Here is a 24,224-nt window from a genome sequence, read left to right as displayed (position 1 = left end):
TGCTGTTTATCTCCCATTCTATATTTCTTCAGATGTATATTCTTCAAATGTATTTCTTCCAATGTATTTCTTCAAAACCCTGCGCCACGTGTCACCACCAGCCTTGTCCTTATTTCGTGGGCAGGAGAATCTTGTGGACCATCGGTGAGCATCGGAAGGGTTTCCACTGGGGTCCATGAAGTGCGATTCTCCTTCATAGTCTTCTCAAGATCGTGCATATATCTGGGATATAAGGGTACACACAGACAGAGACACACAGACACAACCACACCCACATCCATACACACACACACACACACACACACACACACACACACACACACACAGGACAGGTGAGAGTCTTATCTTGGCCCTGTTTAAGGTTGCTTGAATGTTTCTAAACGGAAGGTAGAATGGGAGGGTGTCATAAGCTGTGCCAAAGCTGACAAGTGGCTCCAGAAGCCCGACAACATGTGGGATGGTGGTAGGAGGCCTGAGGGTGGGGTTCATGGTCCTGGAATGACCGTTGTCACCGTGCTATCTGATGAGCCAGCTTTGGATGTCCCGCTTTGCTCATTCTTGTTGTCTGGCCCACTGCCCACCTTCAGCCTCCCCAAAGGGGCAAAGCCTCTTTGACACGTTACTTCTTAAGACTCCCTGTCTCAGGCCGATGCCCTTTTGACCTGGTGTCACCTCCTGTGCCACTGTGAGTCTCGGTGCCTCCACGCAGAAGAGAATTGCGCCATGGGCCCCACGGCACACATTTCAGTGCCCACACCCTTGGCTGCTCACCTCTTTCCCTCTCAGTGCTCTCTCCTGGGGCCTCCTCCATCTTGAAATACGGCAGGGGGTTGCGCCAAAGATCCTCGATGATTATCTGGTAGGGGAGACAGGCCAGGCCTCAGGTAGCTGTCCCACGCAGTGGGGGAACCCATGAAAATCACCTCCCTTCCTTGTTACAGGGCCCCACCTCAGCAATCCTGCTAGAGCCGGCAAAGCTGTGGTCAGAGAACCAGTTGAAGAAGTTGAGGCTGCTGTTGTCATGCCTGCGTCTGTAGGCCTCCTGTCTGTACCTTGGGTACCACAGGATGGGACTGGAATGAGACGCCGTATACCCTGCAGGAAGACGAGTATGTGAGAAGGCGCCAGAGAACTGATCACAGTCAACCCTCCACCCACTGCCGCCCATGCATTCAGTGGACACTTACCAGCAAGGCCAAGGACATACTCCTTCGTAACGACTTCATTCTGGAAGTAGGAGTTCTTGCCAAAAAACAGCAGGATCTTCCGGCATTCCCTGGGAAACTTGTGTTCCTCCACCTGCCGTGGTAGGAATGTGGGGCAGAAATGTGAAATCTTGTTCCAGGAGACCCGCCCTCCCCTGAGGAAGGAACACACCACTTCTCCCCACCACCTCCCCCGCCCACACAGCCACCCACCCACACCGCCTCGCACTCCCAGGCCGACCTTCAAATTGGTCATGTGGCGAAGCATGCTTTCATCCTGCTTACTAATCAGGGCTGACATCTGAGGGTGGTTCACAAACTGCTGCAGGTCAAAGAGCCTTCAGGTGCTGGGCATGAGAGACCTGGACCCAGAGAACCGGTGTGGACCGCATCCTGGCGTCCTCCCCCAGGGACTGGCGTCCTCCCCCCGGGCCTCACGCCCTCCCCACAGGCTGCATCCAGGCCCACGGGGTCTCAGGATTCCGCAGGGCTCTGCTAGACACGCACAGGAGGCTGTGCACGCCCAGACGCCCGCATCCACGCCTAGCCTTGTGTGCTCATGAGGACACTGAGGACGCTTACTTCCACACAGCCACACAGCACACATCCGGTCTCGCGCCGACCAGTGGGCATTCGCACCGCCTTCCCCGCAGCAAGATGCTTAGCGGGACCCAGAAACGTGCCCCCGCGCGGCTTTGCGTGGGAAGAAGCCCTCGGTCATTTCCCCGTCCTGGCCTGGACCTCCACCGCCACTCCGCACTCTCCCAGCGCTGTTTCCGTGCCAGGTGCGACGTAAAGCACACGTGCCTCCACCACCCCAGCACTGCCCTCCTCCCACACTCACTGCAGAGCCAGGACCACTGGGATGGTATCATGTTTGCACCTTCCCGGCCACTGGAGCGTGGCTTAGCTCCAGTCCCTGTCCTGGGTTCCTCTAAATGTCGCCTCCCTTTCCTTCCTCTTGTGCAAGCCCAGCCCCCTCTGGACCCTCCACCAGCAGCAGGAAGGATACAGCCTTGGCCCAGAAACCACGGATGCCCTGGATAAGGGCACTTCTCTGTTCCAGATGATGCCGCCGCCTCTGCCACATCCTGAGTTTGAGTCGAGCGTGCTCCCGGCTGGCCTGTTTATTCACGGGCTGTAGCTCTATCTGAAGGGCCTCCAGAGCCTCCAGTGGGGAAGGGCAAGGACGGAGGCCTGTCTCGAACTGCTCCTTCTTATCCTGCTTCACGTGCAGCTCCTGGGCTTCTTCCACCCATCGGCCTTCCTGCTCACTCGGCTTCTGTTCCTCCTCCTCCCGCTCCTCCTTGTCCTCCTTTCCTTCCACCTCCTCCTGGCCCTGCTGCTGCTCCTCCAGCGCTCCCTTCTCCTGCTCCTCTTCCTCCTCGGTTTGCAATTCGGCTCTCCCTTTAATGGCTCCCACGCCTTCCCTTCCTCCTCCCGCTCCTCCTCCTGGTCCTCTTCCCATGCCACTGCCGCCCCCGCCGCCACCGCCCCCGCCGCCGCCGCCGCCCCCGCCGCCGCCGCCCCCGCCGCCGCCGCCCCTGCCATCGCCACCCCTGCCGCCGCCGCCGCTGCCGCTTGTATACCCTGGTGCTCCTGCTCCTCCCCTTCCATTTCCGCCAACTCCTCCTCCTTCCGCTCTTCCTCCTTCTGCTTGGGCTTCTGCTTCTCCTCCTCCTTCTAATCTTTTACTCCTGCTGCCTCTCCCCCTCTTCCTCCTCCTCTTCCTCCTCCTCCTCCTCCTGCTCTTCTGTTCCTGCTGCTCCCCCTCGTCCTTCAGGTCCTCCTCCTCGCGAAGCTGGACCTTCTCCTTCCCCGGCTCCTGCTCCTCGTCCTCCTCCCCCTTCTTCCTCTGGTCATGCCCCTCTTCCCCAGGCGCGTCCTCTTCCGCGGCCGCCACCTCAACCTCCTCCTCCACCAGGCCCCACAGCGCCTCCACCGCCACTACGCCATGCCCAGGCGGCACTGATAGCTCGCTGGGGCCCCCCACCTGCCCCTCGGGTCGGGCCTGGCCTTCCTGCACAGGCTGTTCGCTGGTGGCCTGCAAGCCTTCGGCCTGCGGCACCTCCGGCCCTGCCGGAGACCCACTGTCCCCACGGGCCCTCGTCTCTCGACCGCCCCCTTCCCGGTCGAAGGCGGCATGGGGCCTCCGGGCAGCCCCAGGGTTTCGGAAACACGAGTCGCGCAACATGCGGCCCCGGCCCGAGACACGAACTGTGGCTCCTACCGAAGACGAAGCGGGAGGTGAGAGCACGGCCCCCCCTCCCCAGACCCAGTCACTGGAGCCCTGAGGGCAATGGCTGGCAACTCGCTCCCCCTTCCTCCCAGAGCCCAAACGTCGAGGGGGCGCATGCGCATGGTGCTGTACCCAGGATGCCTCGCGGTGGCTAGCGCTATGCTGCGGCTGCCTCGGGGGCCTTTGTGGCGAGAGGTGTGCGCCTGCGGCTTTGAGGCTGAGGGAGCTCCAAGCCACGCCCAGGCTGCTTCACTGCCTTCAGGACCAATCATAGGGAGGGTGGTGTGCGTGGCTATGGCGGTCCCGCCCCTAGGTCACCCGGAAACTGGGGCGCGTCTGTTGCCTAGGCAGGAAGGCTCTGGGCCCCATGCAGTGCAACTCGTCCCGGGGGCTTGCAGCCGGCCCTCCGTGCCCTCTGGGTGTCCTGTTTGGCGTCTGGCCATGCGAAAGTGACCTTTGCATTCCACGGTGCGCTGGGCACGCGGCTATCTACACCCACGGGTAAAGGGGGACCTCCACGCTCTTCCCATTTACACCGCCACCTTTGTTCACTGTGCCCCTAGTCCGACAACTCCACGGAGCGGATCACCTTGGCTGTCCGGGAGACGCATTTCAGCTGTGCGCCTGCTGTCTGTGCCCCCTGGATTTCCATCTGCTCAGCCTCCTTTGCATACTCTCTACGTCCATCCTTGCTCCAAGGAGACATGTATGCCATGACAGCAGTCTAGCAGTGCCCCGGCTAGGGAAGGTCGGTGACAGGAGGTGTGTGACGTGGAGAGGACGCCACACTAGGGGAGGCTGCATAGCATGCGCGCTGCTCTTGCCGTTTGTCCCCGTTGCCTGGAAAGTGACACGCTGGCACGCACACACCGCCCCCCTCATGCTCGGCTGCCCATTCCTCCCGTGTGTGGCCGTGCACAGGAAAGAGCCGTGGCCATGGGCCCTGGGACTCCTGGAGCTTGTGTCTGTCTCACGGACAGCGGTCCCCTTCCTCCCACAGTGCCTGGCCGTCTTCTCACAGGGACCCTCCCCAGGCCTTCGTTGGCCGTATGTCTGTTCATCCTGGTCCCATTTCCTTTACCACTCACTTAGGCGGCAGGCTGCCATGAGCGTGGGCGCTGACTCAAAACACTGTCCCCCTGTGCCACAGACAGCATGATTTCAAGGGCCTCCGACAGTTATCAGGGGGTTGGGGGATGTAGCTTTGGGACGCAAGTGAGGGACACGCCCCAGGGTCTCCACGAAGCCACGTTACCACTTTGGGGAACCAATAAGCTGCAGAAGGTGTGAAGTGAGGGCAATGATGTGGTCTCCCTCCCTGTCAGGGCAGTGGTGATGTGGACTCCCTGCCTGTCTCCTTCAGACAGCAGCAGCAACAGCAACACACACACACACACCACACAGAGCCACTGCAGGATTGGAGGCTCGAGATGCATTGCCTGGCCAGGCACCACACTCGTGCATTGCCTTTTCCCTTTGGTGGAATGCACTGTTCCCCTCCCTCTTTATGGGACCAGGAGGCTGCCAGGCAGGCGGGGGATTCCAGGATTGCCAAATTGGTGTGCCGGGCCCTCTGGCCAACATGTTGCTTCCGTGACACAGAAGAGGTTCCTCCAGACTCGCTGGGCCACGTCAGGATACGTACGGGGTACAGAAATGCTCCAGGGTGGCTGTGATATATGAGGCAGCACACCACAGCTTCAGGTGACAGCAATGCATAGAAACGCAGGTGGATGGGGAGAGGCTGAACAGGTGGTAGGGGGCTGAGAGGGGGTGGCCACTGTGACAGACAGAGAGGCCAACATTTACCCAGAAAGGGAGACGACCAGGTCCAGTGGTGAGCCCTCAAGCTGCCCTCAGCAGAGGATGTAGGGGGTGGGCACGCCAGGAAAGCAGGCCCAGAGCCTGGTGCACCTGACCTATGCAACTCACTCCCTCCAGAGAAATGGGGCCTGTCAAACTCCCATGCATCGCTGGGAGACCCCGTGGCAGGAACGTGGGAGCAAATCTGGGTCCCAGGTGCAGGGACTGCCTGGGACAAGCAGGCAATGCCCTTCAGTTTGAACAACACCTACCACAATATTGGGGCCCAGGGGCCGGGCCCCAACTTCGCAAGGGGCCCTAGACCAGCCAGGCCTGTCTCTGCAGGGTCATCCAGGAGGATGTTCACCGAGACCCGTACCCTGGCTGGGACCACAAGGCCTTGCGATGATGCCCCTAGGCCGGTCCAGGAGCAGGACCAGACTTACTCACGCTATCTGCTGCCTCCCTCCACTAATCCCCGCTTCCTTGCAGGGAACGTTGGTCCTCCTCCGCTGGGCCATGGAAGGCCCAACCCCAACTTGCCCCTGGCCAAGGCAACACAGGACGAGCGGACCCAGGCAAAGTCCAGGCTTTCCTCCCGTCATGAAAGGTGATCGGCTAGCTCCGTGTCGATCCCAGGAGCGAAGGGATTGCACTCGCTGGACTTGGGCACTTGAGCCTCCCCCTTACCCACCAAGTCAGGAAAGCCCCCAGTCTCTTTCCTTCACTAGCCAACGGCCTACACACACTCACTCAGGCACAAAGATGCACGGCCACGCGGCACGTGGACACAGACACGCACGCGCTGCCAGCACAAACGCTAGGTCTCAGGCAAAAGTACTCACAGGCGCCAGCCACAATACACTCACGGACACTCTACTGGACCTCTGCACTCACGCATGCCCTCTGCCACATCCCACTCACGAGGCTGGCTCCTCCCCACGACCCACACTTGCTTTCCCCCCTCACACCCCACACGCATTTGTCCTGGGGCCCAAACCTGGCTGAAAACTAGGGCAGATTCAGGACTTCCATTGGGTCACGGGAGCTTGCGTTGAGACGCCGAGGAAAGGGAGCCACAACTGATACCAACCTTCCAGTACCAATGGCACTGGAACATGGCATGTGGAGAAACACCAGCCGCGACTAGGTTCCCAGCCTCCTCGGCCCCTGCCCTTTCTTCACACCCTCTAAACACTGGGGAGTCCCTTGGGTTTCAGTACCTCCCAGCTGGCTGCAACCTACAGGGCAAGGGCCAAGGGACTGACGTTTCACAGTTCCCATGTATACCCAGCTTGTGTGGGCTGCCTGGAGGCAGTCACGGCTTAGGAGGTCTGGATGTGCTCTGAGCCCTGTTACTTACGCGTCCCTTTGTGTGTTCCCTTGCAGCCCTGTGCCATCAGCAGCCTCCTATGTCCATATGGGCATGCACAGCACACGGAAACCCAGATGCACTGATACTGTCCAGGGACAGGACAGAGACAGAGAAAGAGAGACGGAGGTGGGGGAGGGAGGAAGCGTTCCCTAGAGAAAATGATCACAGGGACTCAGAGACAGACAGAGACCAGAGGGACATGGAAGGAGGCAGAGGAAGGAGAGTAAGTCACAACTAGAGATAGCCACAGAGGGGGAGTGTGTGTGTGCGCGTGTGTGTGTGTGTGTGTGTGTGTGTGCCGGTGCCTGTGCATGTGTATGAATGGGTGAAATTGTCTGGGACTGAGACAGGGGAGTGGCCACGATTCCTGGACTTTCGAACGCCCTCTTCCAGCAGAATGGAGGCCCGGTATTCTCAGGAATCTCCGCGTTTTCCGGAACATGACTCATTTGCTTTGGGGCCCTAGCCCATCCTCAGGCTAGGAGGGCCATAGAGCACAAGGAGTGGGAACTTGAGGCATGAGGCTCCAGATAGTCTGGCCCAGCAGGTGGAGCGTCGAGGCCCAAGGTTTTTAAATGCCTGCTGCCTCCTTCTGGAGCCCACCAGCATTTGGGAAGCACGCCCATGGCCCCGTGGCCCTTCGGACACTGCAGTGGCTGTGGCTGTGGCTGTGGCTGTGGTGGAGGTGGGGCAGAGGCAGGGCAGTGAACTTTTTGACCGTGGGTCCTTGGGGTGAAGGATCTCCAGACCAGACCCAGACAGTTGGCTGCTGTTCAGGAACGATCAGCAGGAAGGGAAGTGGGCGTGGCTCCAGCATTTGAGCCCCACCCTCCCCTTCCCGGGTCTGGAGGCAGTTCTCTGCCTCCCCCTCCAGGGTGGCCTCCCTGTTTGGTCCATGTCCTTTTCCGCTTTGTCATCGACCACAACTGTCCCGTGGGATATCTCATATCGGAGAACTGGTGCTACAGATCTCACCTCCCTGGGGAGGAGCCAAGATGGCAGACAGCATGGAAGTTTCTTAAGAGTCTCGTGTGCCTGAAATACAGCCGACCAACACTAAACCATCCTACCCACCCAGGAAACTGACGGGAGGAATAGCACAGCAATCTGCATATCCTGAACCACAGACTTCAACAGGTACGTGGCATGGAGAAGTGAACTTGGAGAGCGAGGAGGCTCAGGAAGGGAGGTGCTTCTGTGCCCGCAGAGGCGAAGGAGACTGCGCAGGTGGAAATTTTACTAATTTTCTTTAATACGCTTCTACATTATTCTTTCCTTTCGTGTCTATATTCACAAATTCTGTTTTACTCCCATATTCTGCTTTTAGTCTATTTCAGTGTTTTGATTTTTCAAATTCTCACAACATTTCCCTTTGTAATATTTTTTACTTTCTAAATTTTTCTCCACTCCCACTTTTTTTCTCTCGTGTCAAACCCCTTTCAACACCCAGATGAAACATGCCTAGAATCTAGCATCATTCATTCCCTTTTTTACGTGTGTGTTTTTAATTTTTTACTTTTAACATTTTATAATTTGAATAGTTCATTTGAATTTTCTACCTCATGAGTTCCTTTTCTCCGTTCAAAATGACGAAAGGAAGGAATTCACCCAGAAAGAAAGAGCATGAAGCAACGAGAGCCAGGGATTCAACCAACACAGATACAAGCGAGATCTCTGAAGCAGCATTTAGAAGCACGATGATAAGAATACTAGCTGCGGTCCAATGTAGATTAGAGTCCCTTTGTGCAGAGAAAACATGAAGTAAAAGCTGGCCAGAATGAAATTAAAAATGATATAACTGAGCTGCAATGACGGATGGATGCAGTGGTGTCAAGGATGGATGAGACAGAACAGAGAATCAGCGATACGGAGGACAAACTGATGGAGAATATGGACGCAGGAAAATCGAGGGAGATTAAGGAAAAGAGCACGGTTGAGCAATTAGAGAAATCAGTGACTCATGCAGAAGGAACAACATCAGCATCATAGGGGTCCCGAAGAGCGAGAGAGAGAAATAGGGGCAGCAGGGTTAGGTGAGCAAATCAGAGTGGAAAATTTTGCTAACCTGGGGAAAGACACAGCCATCAAAATCCAGGAAGCACCGAGGACCCCCATTAAATTCAACAAAAACTGACCCTCAGCAAGGCAGCAAGGCATATCATATTCAAGCTCACAAAGTACTCAGGCAAAGAGAATCATGAAGGCAGCAAGGGGAAACGAGTCCCTAAACTACAAGAGAAGATAGATCAGGTTTGCCGCAGACCTATCCAGAGAAACTTGGCAGGCCTGAAGGGAGGGGTAGGATTTGTTCAAAGTGCTGAATTAGAAACTTACGCAGCCAAGAATTCTTTATCCAGCAAGGCTGTACATTCGAAATAGAAGGAGAGAGAAAAAGGTTCCCAGACAAACAAAATTTAAAGGAGTTTGTGACCGCTGAATCACACCTGCATGCAATTTTAAGGGGGGACACTCAGAGGGGAGAAATGATTATCTATCTATCTATCTATCTATCTATCTATCTATCTATCTATCTATCTATCTACCTATCATCATCTATCATCTCTCTATGTATATGTATATGTGTATGTATACTTATAATTATATTTTTATTTATTTATATTTATTTATATTTATAGATAGAAATATATAATTAGATATATAGAGATATATAGATGTAGATATAGATATAAAGATATATAGATTTTTTTTCTCCAACTCTTCAAAGAAGATAATGGCCATAAATTCATACCTTTCAGTACTCACTGTAAATGCCAGTGGACTCAATGCTCCAATCAAAAGACATAGGGGAACTGAATGGATGAGAGAACGAGCTCCATCGATATGCTGTTTACAAGACACCCACTTTAGTTGCAAACACAACTTCAGAGTGAAAATAAGAGGATGGAGAATCATCTGTCATGCTAACCGTCAACAAAACAAAGCCAAAGCAGCCATACTTCTATGAGACAATCTAGACTTTAATGTAAAGACTGTGTCAAGTGATGCACAAGGGCATGATGTCATAATCAAGGGGTCTATCCACCAAGAAGACCTAGCAATTGAAAACATTTCTGTGGCGTATTTGAGAGCAACCAAATACACAAATCAATTAATCACAAACATAAGGAACCTCATTCTTAGTCATGCCATCATAGGGGGAGACTTCAGCACCCCACTCGCTGCAAGAGACAGATCATCTAAACAAAAAATCAACAAGCAAACGGGGGCTTGGAATGACACACTGGACAAGATGGGCTTCACAGATATCTTCAGAACATGTCATCATAAAGCAGCAGAATATACGTTCTTCTCCAGTGCTCATGGAATATTCTCCTCTCTAGATCATATCCTGGGGGAAAAAGTCAACCCTAAGGAAGTTCAAAGAGATCGAGGTCACACCGTGCTAATTTTCAGACCACAACACTACGAGACTCGAAATCAACTACAAGAAACAACTTGGAAAGGTAACAAATACTGGGAGACTGAAGAACATCCTACTAAAGAATGAATGGGCTAACCAAGGGTTTAAAGAGGGTATAAAAAGTATATGCAAGTCAATGAAAACGTATATGGAAGTCAGTGATAACACCACAACCCAAAACCTCTGGGACGCACCAGAGTCGGTAATAAGAGGACCTATCTAGCAAGTCAGGTCTTCCTAAAGGAGAAAGAAAGATCTCAGAGACACAACCTCACCTTACGCCTTAAGAGGCTGTGAAAACAACACCCTATGAAACGCAAAACATTCAGAAGACAGGAAGTAACAATGATAAGAGCGGAAATTAATGCTGTGGAAACCAAAAGTCAAACAAAACAAAAACAAAAACAACCTCAAACAAACAAACAAACAAACAAACCAAAATAGGAGAACAGATCAATGAGCCCAGAAGCTGCTTCTTTGAAGGAATTAACAACATTGATAAGCCAGTCATCAGTCTGATGAAAAAGAAAAAGGAAAGGGCCCAAATAAATAAACTGAAGAATGAAAGAGGAGAGATCACAAGCAACACAGCAGAAAGGCAAACAATAATAAGAGAACATTAGGAGCAATTATTTGCCAATAAAATGGGCAATCTGGGAGAAATGGACAAATTCCTAGACACATATACACTACCAAAGCTGAAAGAGGAAGAAGAGGAAAATTGGAACAGACCCATAGCCAGTAAAGAAATCAAATTACTAATCAAAAACCTGCCGAAGGAAGAAGACTGCAGGGCCAGATGGCTTTCCAGGGGAGTGCCAGCAAACATTTCAGGAAGCGTTAACACTTATTCTCTTGAAGCTGTTCCCAAAATAGAAATGGAAGGAAAACTTCCAAACTCTTTCTATGAAGCCAGCGTTACCCTGATTCCAAAACCAGAAAGAGACCCCACTAAAAAGGAGAAGTATAGACCAATTTCCCTGATGCACATGGATGCCAAACTCCTCAACAAGATATTAGACACTCGGATCCAACAATACATTAAGATGCTATTCACCACGACCCGGTGGGATTTGTACCTGGGAGGCAGGGCTGGTTCAACATCCACAAAACAATTCACGTGATTCATCACATCAATAAAAGAAGGGACGAGAAGCACAGGATCCTCTCAATCGATGCAGACAGAGTGCTTGACAAAATACAGCATCCTTTCGTCGTAAAAACCCGCAAGAAAGTAGGGATAGAAGGAGCACACATCGAGATCATAAAGCCACCTATGGACGACCCGACCTTACTATCATCTCAATGAGCAAAAGCTCTCAGCTCAAGTCACGAACGAGACAGGAATGTCCACCCTCTCCACTGTCATTCAACATAGTATTGGAAGTCTTAGCCTCAGCCTCTTCATCCTTCTGCTCCCCCTCTTCAGCTACTGCTCTTCCAGCCCTGGCTCTACCTTGTCTCCTCCTTCTTCCCTCTGCTCACGTCCTCCTCAATTTCCTCCCCCAGCTGCTCCTGCTCCTCGACTCGTGCTCCTCCTCTTGCTCCTCCTGGACTTCCTCCTCCTCCACTTCTTCCCTCGCCTGCACCCGAACATTCACTCTTCCTCCTCCTCCTCCTGTAACTCCTCCCAATCCTCTTCCTCCATGATCCTCCACCTCCAACTCTTCCTCCTAGGCATCTTCCTCCGTCTCCAGGTCCTCTCCTGCTACTGCCCTTCCTGCCCTACCTCTGACTTTTGACCTCCTCTTCTTCCCTCTGCTCTCGTCCTCCTCAACTCCCTCCTCCAGCTGGCCCTGCTCCTTTGGCGCCTGATCCTCGTCTTCCTCGTGCTGGGCATCATCCTCTTCCATTTGTCCTTCTCCTGTACCCAGTCATTCACTCCCCCTCCTCCTCCTCCACTTCTTCTTCTAACCCCTCCCAATCCTCTTCCTCCAGCTCCTCCCGCTCCTCCTCTTCCTCCTCGGTCTCTTCCTCCTTCTGCTCCTACATTTCTGCTCACTCTGTTCCAACCCTGGCTCTACCTTTGCTCCTCATCCTCGTCCATCTACTCTCGTCCTCCTCAAATTACTCCCCCAGCTGCTCCTCCTCCTTTGGCTCGTGCTCCTCCTCATCCTGGACATCCTCCTCCTGCACTTGTTCCCTCTCCTGCACCCAATCATTCACTCCTCTCCTCTTACTCTAACGCCTCCCAATCCTCTTCCTCCAACTCCTCCTCCTCCTCGTCCTCCTCCTCCTCCTCCAATGCTGCCTCTGGTCATCCTACTCTTCCCCAGGCACATCTTTGTCCCTTAAGACCACCACAATCTCCTCTAAGAATGGGAGCAAAAGCTCTCGCACTGCCCCCAAGCCATCCGCAATGAGCACCGGACCCTGGGGCATGGGCCCTCACAAGCCATCGTGTCCCTGCAAAAGGAGCCTGGCAACCTCCCAGGCCCCCCGGGGAAACCTGGTAGTGGGAACCTGGGAGCAGCGACAGGGACCCCGGTGCAGCGACACCCAAGGGACGATCGTATCGTGCTCTGTCTTTTCAACAACACCTATAGCAGTATCGGATCTAGAGGTCAGGCCCCAACGGGCCTCACATGCGACCCCTCACCAGCCAGCCCTGTGTCGACAGCGCCATCCAGGAGGAAGCTCACCGACACACATGCCATGCCTGGGACCCCAAGGCGCTTCGATCACCCCCTAGGCAGATAAGGTCAGAGCTAGGTTACTCCATGGGACCTGATGCATCCCTACAGTCGTCCCCAATTCCTTGTAGGACAGGTCGGACTTCCTCCATTGGGCCATGGGGTCTCCATGCTGTCAAGCTGGCAGCAGCCAACACATGACCAGCGGTACTGAGACACAGTCCAGCCTTTCCTCTCATGCTGGACGGTGGCCCCGTCTTTACCGAAAGCCCTGTATGGGGGCAAAGGGCTGTGGGGAAGGCAGGTAGGCGGGTAGCCAGGCATAGATGAGACCACCCGCTGTGATCCCGCAGGGTCACTGGGACTTCACTTCCATGTGGCCCACACGCAAATGCTAGGGATGGGGCTTTGGGGGCAGTGCGGACGCCTTGCAGCTTCAGCGTCAGGAGCTGGGCACACACACCTGTGGGCACAGCCGGCAGCAGACTGGGACCAGTGTTCCTCCCTAGGCCCCCTTGACCCTCCACCACCTGAGAAGAATACGGGGGGTGGGCTGTGAGGCTTTAGACTCCCCAAAGCGCACACACAGTGGGCCACGTGCTGCCCGCTGCGGTTTGGGGCGAGGCGGGGGAGCACGGTGGGGATTCCCGACTCCCATGTCCACAGCATCCTCCGTCGACATGCAACTGCTGAGACACTGAGAAAGAAACCCAGTTCCCCATGTTACATGAGGCCTGGAGTCGACAAAGCCTGAGGCTAATCAGGGTCGCCCGCACAGGGACCGAGAGGCTCATGCTGGCACCACTCACGTGCAAGGGGAACAGAGTTCTGGGACACTCCTTGAAATGTCCCGAGCCCAGCTGCAGCGGCAGGGGTGATCTTGTGCTGCGGGGAGAGGTGTTGCTGGCAACGAACTGTCCCCTAAGAGAGCAGCTGGCAGGCTGCTCACCTGCCCATCCACACACGGATCCCCACACACCACACTGCTGCGGCACTCCAGGGCGACGCAAGTCACCTGAGGTCTAGGGTCCAAGCTCCTCCCTTTCCCTGGGCCTGGTGCACAGGAAGCAGAGAGAGGAGCCCTGAGGAAGAGCTGCTGGTGACAAAACATGGCACGTCTGCCTAGAGCAGAGATTCTTGCTGGACGCCTCCCTCCAGCGCATTACCTCCGCCCTCTGCACACAACGTAGCCTGACAGCTTGGGTTCCTTAGCCACTCTGTGCACAAGGCCTGGGCACAACCTTGTAGCCCCTCAGTATTTGCTACTGTAGGCCCACCAGGGCAACTCAACACACACACACACACACACACACACACACACACACACACTCACTCACTCACTCACTCACCACTCTCACATAGACACACACTAACACACACACCAGCACACTCACTCACAAGGGGTCCACTGGCCACTGGGCACAGGCTTTCCTCCCCTCGGTCCCCGTCTTGACCTTGCACCAATTTCCCTTTTGCATCCTGACTTGAGCCCCCTGGAAGAGCAACAGTTGCACCCATCCCAGCGATTACCATCAGGACTCAGGAGGGAAGGGACTGCTCTCTTGTATTCTGGCACCTGACCGTCCCACATAAGCACCTCAGCCACAGAGACCCGTGTCTCTCCTTGTCTCGCCAGCGGCCTACACACCCACTCCCGCACACACAGTGACACACGGCTACGCAATCGCACGAACATATGCACGCACACAGTGCCAGCACCACCACGGATCTCAGGCCCAGTTTGCCACAGACGCCCACACACACTCGCAGAAACTCACGCTGGATCTCCGCCCTTGCGCGTACTCTCTCCATGAAATCCCACTCATAAGCCTCGCTGCTGCCCACAACCCACACCTGCCTCTTCCCCTCACACATCTCCCATCCTCAGCCACTGTCTCAGGACAGGGCTCGGGGTCAAAGGGACCCCGGGTGTGGGAGGCAGCAGCAAGGTATACTGGCATCGACTCTGAGAAGCCTGCCTACTCCTGAGTTCTCAGGGACACGGGGCCTTAACTCTGTCCTCACTGGAGGCGTTGCTCACCGCATTCTCTCTCACCAAGGAGACGACACCCCTCTGGGAGCAAGGGTCCTGGCTGAATCTCCCCAAGTCCTGGCCACACTGTGCCAGGACCCAATGGACCAATTTGGTCCCGCTCTGCAATCCCCTTCCCTGCATTTCGGCTCTGGCCTATACAACAAGTCTCCACGTAACAGGTCTGTCTCTTCCTCCTCCTCCTTCCAGACTCTGCCTGCCCAGGAAGGCAGGCCTCTGTGCACATGGCAACACCTGCCCCACACCAGTACTGCACCTCTCCTGCACACACAGAATCACCCTGGCAGCGGCTAGGACGGTCACACTCAGGTCCCTTCCTCATCGTTCCTCCTCGGGTCCCCCATAAACACACACACACACACACACACACACACACACACACACACACACACACACACACAGAAACAGAAGGGTTTTTAGCTTCCTGTATGTGTCCACATACACATCGTGGCAACTCTTCAAGGCTGCCACATGTGATCACTTCCCCAATTGTCTCCGGGGCTCGTAGAAGATAGGAGACGCATCCACCCATGTCTTCCAGCGCTGGTCGCGTCCTCCATTGTTTCTGCATGGGCAAACATAGAAGTTCTGTGCCTTTCACGCCCACACAGATGCAGAGCCCCTGACGCATATGGGCACACGCAGACACATTCGCGTACACGCACACACACGCACACCCACGCAACAGACACCAAGAGTGATACGGGATATTTGCAAATACATCCCAGATGGTTTCACTCTTGTGCCTCGCCCTTTTGTGATCCCTCTTGCTTTCTCACCCAGGGATTCATTTCCAGCCCCCAATGGCCTTGGACTAGTTCTAAGAATGGCTGTCAGGTTGCGGGAGGACATGGCGTGGTGGGGCACATGGAAGGAAGTGCAAGATTCTCACCCCAGTGGCGCCTGGGGACACGGCAGCTCCGGTCCCAAAGACTGGCAGGCAAATCCAGACTGAAGGAGCAGGGGGAAGCCCGGGAGAGGGCGGACATCCACGGGGAGCATTTGTGGTGGAGAAGCATTGCTCCTCCCGAGTTGCTCTGCAAAGCCCCAGCCCACAGCACAACTGCGTTTGGTTTGCAGGCATAGACCCACTGTGTGTTTGCAGCTGAGTCCCTGCAGGTCACTTGTCATCCTCCCACCCGCTCCCCATGCTACCTGGGTCCCAGTCTCGGCGGACCTTCCACTTCCAAGCCAATGTCTGGCCCACGCTCCCTTGCCCATACAACACACGTGTCAACACACCGCATACTGGCGTTCTCACCGACACGTGCGCACGTCAGGTCACTGTCTTCTGGTCCCTTCCTCCCTCAGGTAGTACTGCAGGGGATTGGGCCACAGGTCCTCGATGATGATCTGGTAGGGGACACAGGCCGGCGCCACATTGGGCATAGCCCACTCTCCTCTCTGGCCGGGGGCCACCCACATCCCCACTGCTGACGAAGGCCTCAGGGGCCCCACCTCGGGAATCCTGTTTGTCCCTGGGCAGCTGTGCTCACACAGCCAGTTGAACAAGTGAAGGCTGGTGGGGTCATGCCTGCGACTGGGAGCTCCATGTTCATAATCGCAGAACCACTGGACTGGAGTGGCACGTGATGCCCTGTAGCCTGCAGGAAGAGAGGTTTTGAGGAACAACCTGATGGCCTCCTCCCCACCCACCTCCCCCTCCCCCTCCCCCTCCCCCTCCCTCCTGGCCCTGATGCATGCTCATCAGCCCCCTGCCCCGCACCATCATGGGACCCACACCCTACCAGCAAAGCTAAGCTGATACTCCTTAATGATCACTGGGTTCCGGAAGTACGGGTTCTCCACAAAGAAGAACATCACTCTGCAGCGGTACTTGGGATGGCCCACTTCCTCCACCTGCGGTGAGCAATGGGACAGGAGGGGGCAAGTGTCCTCCCTCGGGGTCCTGACCTCCTAGCCTGGCTGTGAGGGTGAGCACCTTTGCCTCACCCTCTCCTGCCCAAATCCCACACCCGACGGGATGGCCCCCAGCCACAGCCTCCCCGGTCTGACCTCCAAGTCGACCAGGTAGCTGAGCACGTCTTTGTCCTGGGCACCGATCATGGCCGACAACTGGGGGTGATTCAGAATCTGTGCTGGGTCAAGGAGCTGTGCCTTCAGATGCTGTGGAAACAGACACAGCCCACCCCCCAACCCTCCCAGGCTAAGAGCAAGGGACTAGATCAGGGCATGTGCAGAAAGACCAGGAAACACTAGCCCCCACACTCCTCAGCCTCTGCAAATGCATCAGACACCCTCGACACTGGGCTGTCCCTTGGCTTCCCGTACCTCCCACGCTGTCTGCACACAGCACGGAGAGACTCCACTGCCTGGACTCCTCACAGTTCCTTCATATACCTGACCTGTGTGGGTTGCCAGCAGCCCATCATAGCTTGTGATGTCGGCATGTGCTCTGACCCCTCCTCACGGCTGGGTGTCTTGGCATATTCCTGTGAAGACCAATGTTGTCACCGGCCTTCTGAGTCCAGAAGGAATAACACGGCTTACAAGAAACCGACTGCACACTTACGATGCAAACAGAGGGTGTGGGAGGGAGAAAGAGATCGAGAAGCACGGACAAGGAGGGGAGAAGAGGGAAATGAAAGTAGACACAGTGACACAGCCAGTCAGGAGAGAAAGACATGGGTGGGACCCAGCCGGAGCCTGAGGACAGAGAGGGAAGCAGGGGTGGAGATACCAGGAGAGAATCCTGTGTGTGTGTGTGTGTGTGTGTGTGTGTGTGTGTGTGTGTGTGTGTATGAGAGGGTCTGTGGAGGCACATTGTACCCCGCTCGGAGTCGGTCTGAGTCGTCCCACTGTCTGGAACAGGGGGGTGGCAGGGTTCCACTAAAGGCCATGAGTGTGTGTCTGAAATGCTCTCTTTTGACGGAACTGCTAGAAAACGTGCACAGCCTTTTGACGGAACTGCTAGAAAACGTGTGAATGTGAAGGTGGGTGTGCGGCCTGTGTAACTCTCCCATTTGGCAGCGAAACGTTTCCGTGCCCTATCTGCTCTGAGTGAAGGCTGCTTTGTGCTACCTTCATGTTTGAGAGCAGCCTGCAGGCCAACGCTGGCGGAGACCTAGAGGAAGCAGGTCCAAGTCCCCAAGTCCCCCCATCCCCAACAACCGCCCCTGTCCAAGGCCTTACATTGGATCCCAGACCACACCAACCCAGGGCCAGGGACCACTGCCCAGCTCTCCTCCCTGGGGGCCATCGCCCTGAGGCACCCTGCTCTCAGGGCCCAGCCCTCCTGCACAACAGCCCCCGCCAGCACCCACCAGCACAAGGAAGGATACCGCCTGGGCCCAGAAGCCAGGGATGTGCTTGATGATGGCCCTTCTGTGATCCAGGTAAGAAACGCGCCTCCGAAGAATCCTGCGCTTCAGCCGCCATAAGGCCCTGGAATCTTGGGCATTCCCAGCGCTGATCTCCAGCTGAAGACGCTCCAGCGCTGCCAGCGGGTCCTGGGCTGAGGCAGGACGCAGCACTGGCTCTTGCTGCTGCAGCTCCTGTGAGAGCTGGGGCCCCTCCTCCGCCTCTGCATCTGCCTCGGGCTTCTCCTCTTGCTCCGGAACCTCCTCCAGCTGCTGTCTCTCCTCCTCCACCTCCTCCTGCTCGGCCGTGTCCTCTGCTTCTGGCTTGGCTTCCTCACAATTCTCCTCTCCAGCCACCTCTTCCTCGGTCGCCTCCCCGTCCTCTTCCTCCACCCCGATCACCACCTCAGCCGCCACCATTCCGTCATCCAGTATCACCACCAATTCCTCCGCTGGGCTTGCCACCTGTATCTCACACCCGGCCTGGGCTTCCTGCACAGGATGGGCGCTTGCCGCCCCTGAACCTGGGGACTGCGGCCAGCCCGCGCCCTCCAGCGCCCCTCCATTCCCGCGGGCCGGGGACTCTCGACCTTTCTCATCCAGGACGATCAGGGCCCAGGGTCGACGGGAATCACCGCTTTTTCCGGACCGCGACACGCTGGCCATGACGCTCGGCCCCGGCCGGCCCCAGTGCAGCTAGGGCAGCCTCAGGACAAGGACAGGGAAATGGCAGCAGGTGGACGGAGCCTTGGCCGCAAGGCCTGCAGCTCCCTGCTGCCTCCCGCCGCAGCCCGCCCAAGTGGGGCGCAGGCGCACAGGCTCTGGGATTTGACGACTCCGCATTGGCTGTGGCTGCTGTGGAGGAGGGGCTGAGACAGAGGCAGGGAAGAGTGTGCGCATGCGGCCTGGGGGCGAAGTGGTTCCAGGGCAGGGCAGGCCCGCTGGCCAGGTTAGCGGAGCAATCGGTTGCAAGACAGCAAGACGGGGTGTTGGCCGCCGGCTAGCGCGCGCCAGCGGCCGGTCCGGGCTCTGGAGCAAGGGCCCAGCCGCCAGCGTGGACCCCGCTTTGCCGCATGTTCTCTTCAGCGCTGTCACCTTCCAGGCCTGACTCGCGAGGTCCCCGGTGTCACACAGTGTCTGTGTTCCCTTGCACACCTCTTCCCCAGAGGCCCCACTCCGGGCAGCAGAGCATTCAGCCCAGGAACGTCCACAGCGTGAGCCACTGCCTGCTCCGTCCCCTTGCCCCTTTTTCATGAAGCTGGGGCAAGGCCTGGAGAAGTCCTTAGGTAGTGGCGCCTACCGGGGCCACATGGCCGTCCGCACGGTTTCTCCTCCTTGGCCATCAGGCTGAGGGCGGCGGTAAGGTGGGTGCCCACCCAGAACCAGTGACACCCACTCTAGACCCACCCCACCGCCGTGTCCTTGCAAGAAAGCAGCTCAGTAGAACTCACTGCACTGCAATTCAGAGCAAACAACAACCCCCACAGCCCCATCTGCCACTGTTGCCCTACTGATCTCCGTACAGAGCACCAGGGAGATGGGGTAGTAGGATTTAGCAGTTTCCTCCGGTCCGGAAATCTAACCTTCCACTCAAAGGAGGACGACTCCAAGCAGGGCGCCTAGGGGCCCCCTTCACCGAGAATTACAAACTTGTCTGTGTCTGTCTCTGAGAAAGCCCGGTGCCTGCTGTCACTAGTACACACGAAAGCAGACGAGTTCCCTCCACATTTGGCAGGCGCCAACGAGAATTCTGAAGAAGCGTGCACCCAGACACAGAATGTCCACTGAGAGAGACAGCGAGAAAGAGACACACAGGGAGACAGAGATACAGAGGGAGAGAGAGAGAGACACATGCAAGCAGAGGGAGGAAGGACGAGTGGAGGGGAAGACCGGCCTGGAGAGGGAGAGTCACAGGGAGATTGGCGGGAGAGACAGGGAGGAGGAGCAAGACAAGAAGAGGCAGAGGGGCACCTATTACAAGGAAGACAGGCGGAGACAGGGGGAGGCATTAGTGAGGGAGAGGAGGGAGACGAAAACAAAGAGAGCTGGAAGGGAGGTCGGAGGGAAGGACAGGAAGAAGACAAGGGAGGGGGAGGCAAGGGGAGGGAAGGAGGAAGGAGAGCAGGGGCAGCCGAGGCCGAGACAGGTGGGCTGACTCTGACGACAGGGCAACTGCAGTGTGCAGTTTCACCTGGTGAAGTTCACCTGTGCAATTTCCACAGAGACGAATGCTGTACAGTGGTCAGCCGTCAGCACTAAAGGCACCGTTCCCACCTGGACCTTAAGGGCAGTCTGGAACGATCCCTGAACTAGAAGGAAGCTGCAGTGAGGTCATTCTGGGTGAGGAAGAGGGCACCGCAGGGAAGAAAGCAAGGACCCGATCCCCACAGGGCTGCTGGAAGCCCTGTACTTACCAGCAGCAGGCAGGAAACGGGACTGCCGGAAAGAGACCGCAGCGACCTAGGGACAGCACGTGCGGGAAGGAATCACGTCCCCAAGCTCGGCAAATTCAAGCAAAAGCAGAGGATGCACATCCATGGAAGTCAATGCTTTCCGAGTGGAAGCCACGAGGTTCTCACAGATGCCCAGGAAATGTGCTCCACTCTGAGGCCCCTCGCCTCTCGCAAGCTTCTCATCCAAAGCGACTCATCACAGAGAAAGGGTGCACCGTGAGCAAAAGAGCCAAGGTCTCCTTCGCATCCCCGGACGCAGACAGGTGATCCGCCCAGTAATCTCAAGCCAACGTATGGTGATAAAGGTTACATTCCACCACAGTGCTGGAGGAAACTCGCACCCGAGGGGAGGACAACGAGTGAGAACCGCATCCCAGGCTGTAAGGTAAGGACAGACCGTCGAGCTGTATTGACAGGTCACGAGACCGTGACTCAAATGTCTGTACAGACACAGAGCGTCTGCACAAGCACGAGGGCTGGAGAGTTGTAAGCAGGGAGCTGGATTTCTAAGTCTGGGCTGCCCGTATGATATGAAAGGCTAACCCGTGCAAGCAGAGCTATGCCCATGTGATGCGGATGAGCCTCCTGAGGCGGTACGTTGTACCCTGTGGAGGACCTGGGAGACGCATGCAGGCGGGCTCCTTGTGCACCTCTGCCACCGGGCACATATGTGGGAAACGTAGGGCCAAAGGGTTCGCCGTCGGGCCTAGTGTGGCTCTCCCTCCCGCGGGTGCATTGAGCATCAGTGCAGAAAGCACTGGGCTCCCTGAAAGAGGCCAACCCCTGACAGAAACACAGTGGTGGTGACCCCTGCCTGATGGACTCGTGAGGAGATTAAAAGCAGTTAAAGGCATGCAGTCCACCAGAGAGTAGAGTGCTGTTAAGCAGGGGAGGGTGCCATGAGGAGGTGTCGGGCCTAGGGTGTGAAGAGGCAGTCATGCCATGTGCATGAGTTCTGGAGATCTAACTTGCACAGGGCAGCCGTAAGCAACGCTTCACCGCCTCGTCAGGTTCCTCAGAGCTAAGTGCTCTCACCGCAAACATAGAGGGTTTGCTGAGAAATGTCCCGGTGAAGGTGGCTGGACGGAGCGCTCGCACGTGAAGGATACGGGCACCTCCGTGACTGCCCGCTGTGTACCTCAGTCACGCACTAGTCCTGGTGGACTAAGCTGAGCTCAGTCCCCTGCAGTCAAAGGTGTCTGCATGGTTCCCGCAAACATGAATCAGACTCCCAGGTAGGAAGTAACGGACAAATGAGGGACCAGAACACACAGGAGGCACACGGAAACGAGACACACGCTGGCAGGGGGAAGTCTCTCCCGGCCAGGAACATGCCACATGGCAAAAGCGTAAGTGGGAAAACGTGGCTAGACCGCTTTTCACACTTTACGCCTGCATCTGCAACGTGCAAGCCAGTGACGTTTGAGCCCCTAGGGTCCAAAGGGTTTGAAAACAGAAGGACGGAAAATAGAGGTGCGACTTAATGCTCACAGCAAGGCAGCTGCACTTGGGGACATTAACTGGCTGGCAGTGAGTGCATGGCCAATCCTCTGACGAAGGTCCTACGGGCAGGGATGGATTTCTGGCTCCGGGAACATGTAAGAGAACACGCAGAACCCCTCCACCTGATGGCAGGACAGCAATTAGATCTGTCAGTGGTAGAAAGGGGTTGAATTCAGAGGGAAACACACTCAAGCGCAGAAGCATACACCAAAGACAAGACAGGCCAGCAGAGCCGCAGCTGACACAACACGCAGGTGCGCAGAGACGAAGGCGGTTACACGGGTACAGCTGTGCCCACTTGGGCCGGGCAAGGAGGCATCACCAGAGAGGCGTTGGCACAGGCAAAGCCAGGAAAGGACACAGACACGCCAGGGCTCACTCAGGGGGGACAGAGGCGTACAGGCAATGCGAGACATTTCCTGTACACAGAGAACAACAGGACGATCCCGACAGGCCAATGAGAGACACGTGTGGTTCAGAGACATGGAAGTCAGAAGGCTCCGGAATTGCCGAGGGTGTCCCCTGTCGAGGGACAGCACTCTGGGGCCCACGCACGCTGGTGTTGTGGTGGAAGAGGCCGCTAGGCAGCACATACAGTTGTGCAGGGGGGTTAGCAGCTCCTGGACCCTGGGGCTCCCCAGGGAGTGCTGCGGCTACGGGAGGACACCCGGGGCTGCAGGGTGTGCAGCCTGAGGGCTGTAATCCCTCGGACACAGAGCACCCAGGCCTCTGACCACGGTCCCTGGACACAAGTGTCCACATTTGAGGGTTTGGCTCTGGGGGCCCTGAGGGCTTTCCACACCCACACCTTGTCCGTACCTTCTCTTTGGGACAGGCCGGGCAGAAAAGTCAGCCTGGCCCCTCAGCAGGTATTGGCGGGAGATATGAACATGTGGGGGACCCTGTGTTCCCCCGTCCCGTGAAGTGTTCCTGCTCGGCAAGACCTGTCAAGTAACGGCCTGCTTGTGCAGAAAGATGCCCCAAAGGGCCCAGCCTCATGACCACTGAGGCCGTATTCCCACTGCAGAGTCATGGGCCATACTTTCTTTGGATGTTCACACCCAAAGACACGGGCCAGCACAGGGAGCTTTTCCAGGGTACCCCGACGTTTGCACATCAAGCAGCTGAGAAGACGTGCTTCTCCAGCCAGTGTGCAGACAGCAGCGAGAGAAAGACCTGCCTTCCCTTCTAGAGAGTGCGACAGCCTCCGCCCTGGAAGAGGTAAGGCTTGGGCGTACAGATCCCCAACTCCACAGCGTGCTGACACCCCGCTGACCAGGTTGTCTGCATACTGGTAGGGGCAAGAAGCCTCCATGCATTGGGACTGCCAACGCCTTCTCTGGAATAGAGCCACTGCAGAGAAGGCTCTTGTACTGCAGAGCTGTGCCGTAGGGATCCTGGGGGGCTTGGGCAGCTTGGGAGACAGGAAGATTAGTGTGGGGATGTCAGTCTCAGGCACGCTGTGCTGGGGGCCGTGTAACTTGGGGATAGAGGAGGGCCTGCGATGGACAGGGCTGAACTCTGTCTACTGCACTGCTAGCACGGTGGAGCTTTTGCCCCATCCCTAGCACAGACATCTCTGGCAAGCAGCCATCTGCTGTGGAAGGAGTACCCCAGCACTCACCTCTTCCCAGGTGAGGCTCGTCCCAGTCCTTTCTAAGCTCCAGGCCTGCCCGGGACCTCTGCACAGCATGCTAAGGCTGCACAAGTCCATCGTTCCCTATGTGGCCGAGGCAGCCTTTGTCCAGGCACTCGGGCCAAGGAACGCAGGCTGCCTGGGACGAGGCGACCTCCCTGAGGGCCTGCTGGTGTTTGCCCTTGGGAGTCTTCTCACAAGTCTCACATGGCGTGTCGGACACACGGCATAAGCCTGTGGACCCAGAGGAAGAGGAGCACCCGACTCATCACGGCTGATGATGAGAGGGCAGCGGGCACACGGGAGAGGATGGCGTGTCCGTGGCCTTTAAGAGCCCCACCTCCCCGCGACCCTCCCCTCTGTTGCCTTGCAATCTGGGCCACCCATTTGTAACCTGAGGTCATTTCAGAAACAGCGAAGTTCACACAAGGGCATCCGTACTAGGACACCTTCAGGAGTCTTGTGTGTGTGTGTGTTTGTGTGTGTGTGTGTGTGTGAATATGTGAGAGTAAGTGAAGCAGTGTGTGGGAGGCTCAGCTTCAGGAAGTGGAACCAGAAAAGTTGGCTGTGATTTTGGAGTTGC

The 24,224-nt window shown here is 56.4% G+C and overlaps 1 protein-coding gene across 1 annotated transcript; it reads right to left on the bottom strand.

Moving 5' to 3' along the window:
• Positions 1–18,715, bottom strand: LOC147570856 (uncharacterized). The gene is made up of 8 exons (XM_086696737.1): positions 18,032–18,715; positions 16,683–16,823; positions 2,218–2,586; positions 1,447–1,524; positions 1,188–1,299; positions 950–1,095; positions 772–856; positions 1–222 (listed from the first exon to the last, which is right to left on the bottom strand). Exons 1-8 carry the CDS (start codon positions 18,713–18,715, stop codon positions 194–196), a joined length of 1,644 nt encoding a protein of 547 aa, XP_086552863.1. The 3' UTR covers positions 1–193.
• Positions 18,716–24,224: the final 5,509 nt, after the last annotated feature.

This window comes from Puma concolor, unplaced genomic scaffold (assembly GCF_028749965.1).
Source record: "Puma concolor isolate L17-30 unplaced genomic scaffold, mPumCon1.1.hap2 unalloc_scaffold_8, whole genome shotgun sequence".
NCBI classification, from domain to species: Eukaryota; Metazoa; Chordata; class Mammalia; order Carnivora; family Felidae; genus Puma; species Puma concolor.
Note: the sequence above shows the minus strand (reverse complement) of the source record. Positions and strands in the feature narration are given on the sequence as shown.

Coding starts and splice junctions, on each gene's coding strand:
- LOC147570856 (XM_086696737.1), bottom strand. CDS start 18,715: ATGGCCAGCGTGTCGCGGTCCGGAAAAAGCGGTGATTCCCGTCGACCC. Junction 2,587..16,682: donor TGGGATTTGGGCAGGAGAGG/GTGAGGCAAAGG, acceptor CAAACCGAGGAG/GAAGAGGAGCAGGAGAAGGG. Junction 1,525..2,217: donor GTGGTTTCTGGGCCAAGGCT/GTATCCTTCCTG, acceptor GACCTGCAGCAG/TTTGTGAACCACCCTCAGAT.